Source organism: Mandrillus leucophaeus, unplaced genomic scaffold, assembly GCF_000951045.1.
Source record: "Mandrillus leucophaeus isolate KB7577 unplaced genomic scaffold, Mleu.le_1.0 Scaffold826, whole genome shotgun sequence".
Taxonomy (NCBI): domain Eukaryota; kingdom Metazoa; phylum Chordata; class Mammalia; order Primates; family Cercopithecidae; genus Mandrillus; species Mandrillus leucophaeus.
In genome coordinates, this window is record NW_012108986.1 from 1,016,557 (window position 1) to 1,018,972 (window position 2,416).

At 36.5% G+C, this 2,416-nt stretch overlaps 1 protein-coding gene across 1 annotated transcript in view; it reads right to left on the reverse strand.

Moving 5' to 3' along the window:
* Positions 1 to 631, reverse strand: part of CNGB3 (cyclic nucleotide gated channel beta 3) — a 68,928-nt gene extending 68,297 nt beyond the window's left edge. Inside the window, exon 1 of the mRNA XM_011968063.1 lies at positions 549 to 631. Coding sequence (XP_011823453.1) covers positions 549 to 631 — 83 coding nt within the window. The remainder of the gene's footprint in view (positions 1 to 548) is intronic.
* Between the last annotated feature and the right edge of the window lie 1,785 nt (positions 632 to 2,416).

Genomic DNA, 2,416 nt, shown 5'->3' on the forward strand with positions numbered 1-2,416 from the left:
TTTTGGTCTTGATGAATAGAGCTTCTATGAAAATTCTCGAACAAGTTTCATTCTGTGAACATATATTTTCATTACTCTTGGGTAAAATACCTACGTTCGAATTTTTGAGTTGTAAGGTAGGTGTGTTTAGTTGTAAAATGAACTGTCAGATCTTTTTCCAATATGGTTTTGTTATTTCACATTCCCTCTAACAATATGTGAGAGTTCCAGTAACCCCATGTTACCCTAACACCTGGCATTGTCATTATCCCAGTCTTTGGTATTGTCAGTCTTTTAAATTTTAGCCATTGTGGTGAATCTGTAGTGGGACATGCAACTTTTAAAAGTACCCCTTCTATACTTATCTTACTGTGTGGACCTTCCTAGCTACCTCAATCCATCTTAGTTCCTGGTTTCTGTAAACTTATTTCTGGAAGCACTGGCTATGAGGGAGAACGGTCTTGTTAGAATGTAAGTGCTACAAAGGTAGGTATTTATGGGCCTAGTAGCACACAATAGGAATTCACTAGTATTTGTCGAATGACTGGAATGGATGAGTGAATGCATACCTAGACTTACTGAAATGAGAATGTAGGAAGACTGTATCTGTGAACACATCTGTTGAATCGCCTTCTGAACTCTCCGCTGTCATGCTGCTCACTGCTCTTCACTTCCTTCTGATCCCCCGATTCTTTGCTCTGAGTTTTTTTTGTTCTTGTTGTTATATCCCAAGGGTGACTCTCCAGGAGTTGTAATATAAATATCCACCCCACCGCGCTCTCTCCCTCCTCCCTTCTCCCTCTCCGTCTTGCCCTCCCCTTCCTCCTCCCCTCCGCCTCCCTCTCCCTTTCCTTCTCTCTCTCTGCCATTGTCTGACCTCAGCTATGAGGTATCTAGGGCATCCTGAATAAATATTTTCATCTACCTAAGTCTTATAGTCTTCATCTGTAAAGTTAAGAAGGTAGATTACCTAAATTTTTCTACCACTATGGTATAGTAATTCTGATTCCTTCCTTACCTCAGTTAAAGTCAATAATTCCCATGACAGCCTTGTTTGCTTTTCTTTTTTTTTTTCAAGGAAAAGATACATTAGGGATTAGGACCATGGGTTTGTTAAAAAAAAATTCGTGCGCATTGGAAAATTTATGTTAGAAAATAAATAAAATTGGGATATATGTGGACAAAAGTACATTGGGAACATTTTTAAGTATCACATAACCGTAGGTACTCACTTGTGTTCTCCTTTTGAAATAATATTTGCATTCTTTGTCAAATTTTACAGTCTAAAGAAGGATGTCATTTGCTCAATATAAATAAAAATGCCTTCTATTGAAATGAATAGAAATTGCTGTTCTGATGAGAATTAATGGAATAATAATAAACTTGACTTATTTTAAATGTTCACAGTGTTCCATTTATGCCCCCACAGTCTGCTGCGTAATTCTAACTAGGGCAAAATTTGCAAATCCAAAGGCCTAATAAGCAACCTTCAATTTACAGGTCACCAGGACCATCACAAGGGTTAAGTTAAAAAAATACTTTAGGTAATTATTGCAAAAACTTGGCTTACAAGATCAAAGGGTAATATGAAGCAATAGAAGGAGAAGTTGATGTTAAAAAAACTGTTAGGATTAGTATATGAATAACTGACATATGCAAATTATCTAAAAAGATAAGTAAAGAAGCTACTTTTAAAAGCATTTTCATTGCAAAGGTGGCAACCTGTGTCTCTGACGGTTGGTAATAGGATTGCTGGATCTTTGGTTTTGAGTGAGAATGCTTCAGTCTAAATGAGCAGAGCAGACTTGATGGGTTAATATTTATAGTCAGAGAATGTGAGTTGTATGATAACAAGGCTGTGGAATTTATTGAAACTAGTTTTGGGCCTAGAAAATGATCACTTTTAGTAGTTTTTCTGTGAGTGATTAAGAAAAATGAGCAGTTTCTAATCCTTGGGTGCAAGATTCTATTTGTACCCATGAAATCAAGCTTGTTGTTTGGGTTATCAAATCTTTTATATGTTTATTGTTTTTGGTTACTTGACCTGTCAATAGTTATGTTTGGTGTCTCACACTTTGATGATATATTGGCCAATTTCTCCTCCTCCTATCAATTTTTGCTTTATGATTTTCTTTGAATGATTGTAAGTATTTTATTGGGTGCATACACATTTAAAATTGGAATATCCTGATGGTAGTAAATAAAATTTATAGGAGGCCATTGGTTTGGACTAAACTCCTGCACTAGGCCAAACAGACCAAACCCAAATGGAATGACTCATGCTGAAGTGCTATGTCACCAAACTGAAACTAAGTTGTTTATCTGCCATTCTAAGAAATCAGGAGAGAGAGAAAGAGAGATAGCTAAATCCCCAAACAAGCCAGTTTTATCCAGCATGGTAAGGAAGTCCCCTCTACTTTAACCTTTACAAGGAAAG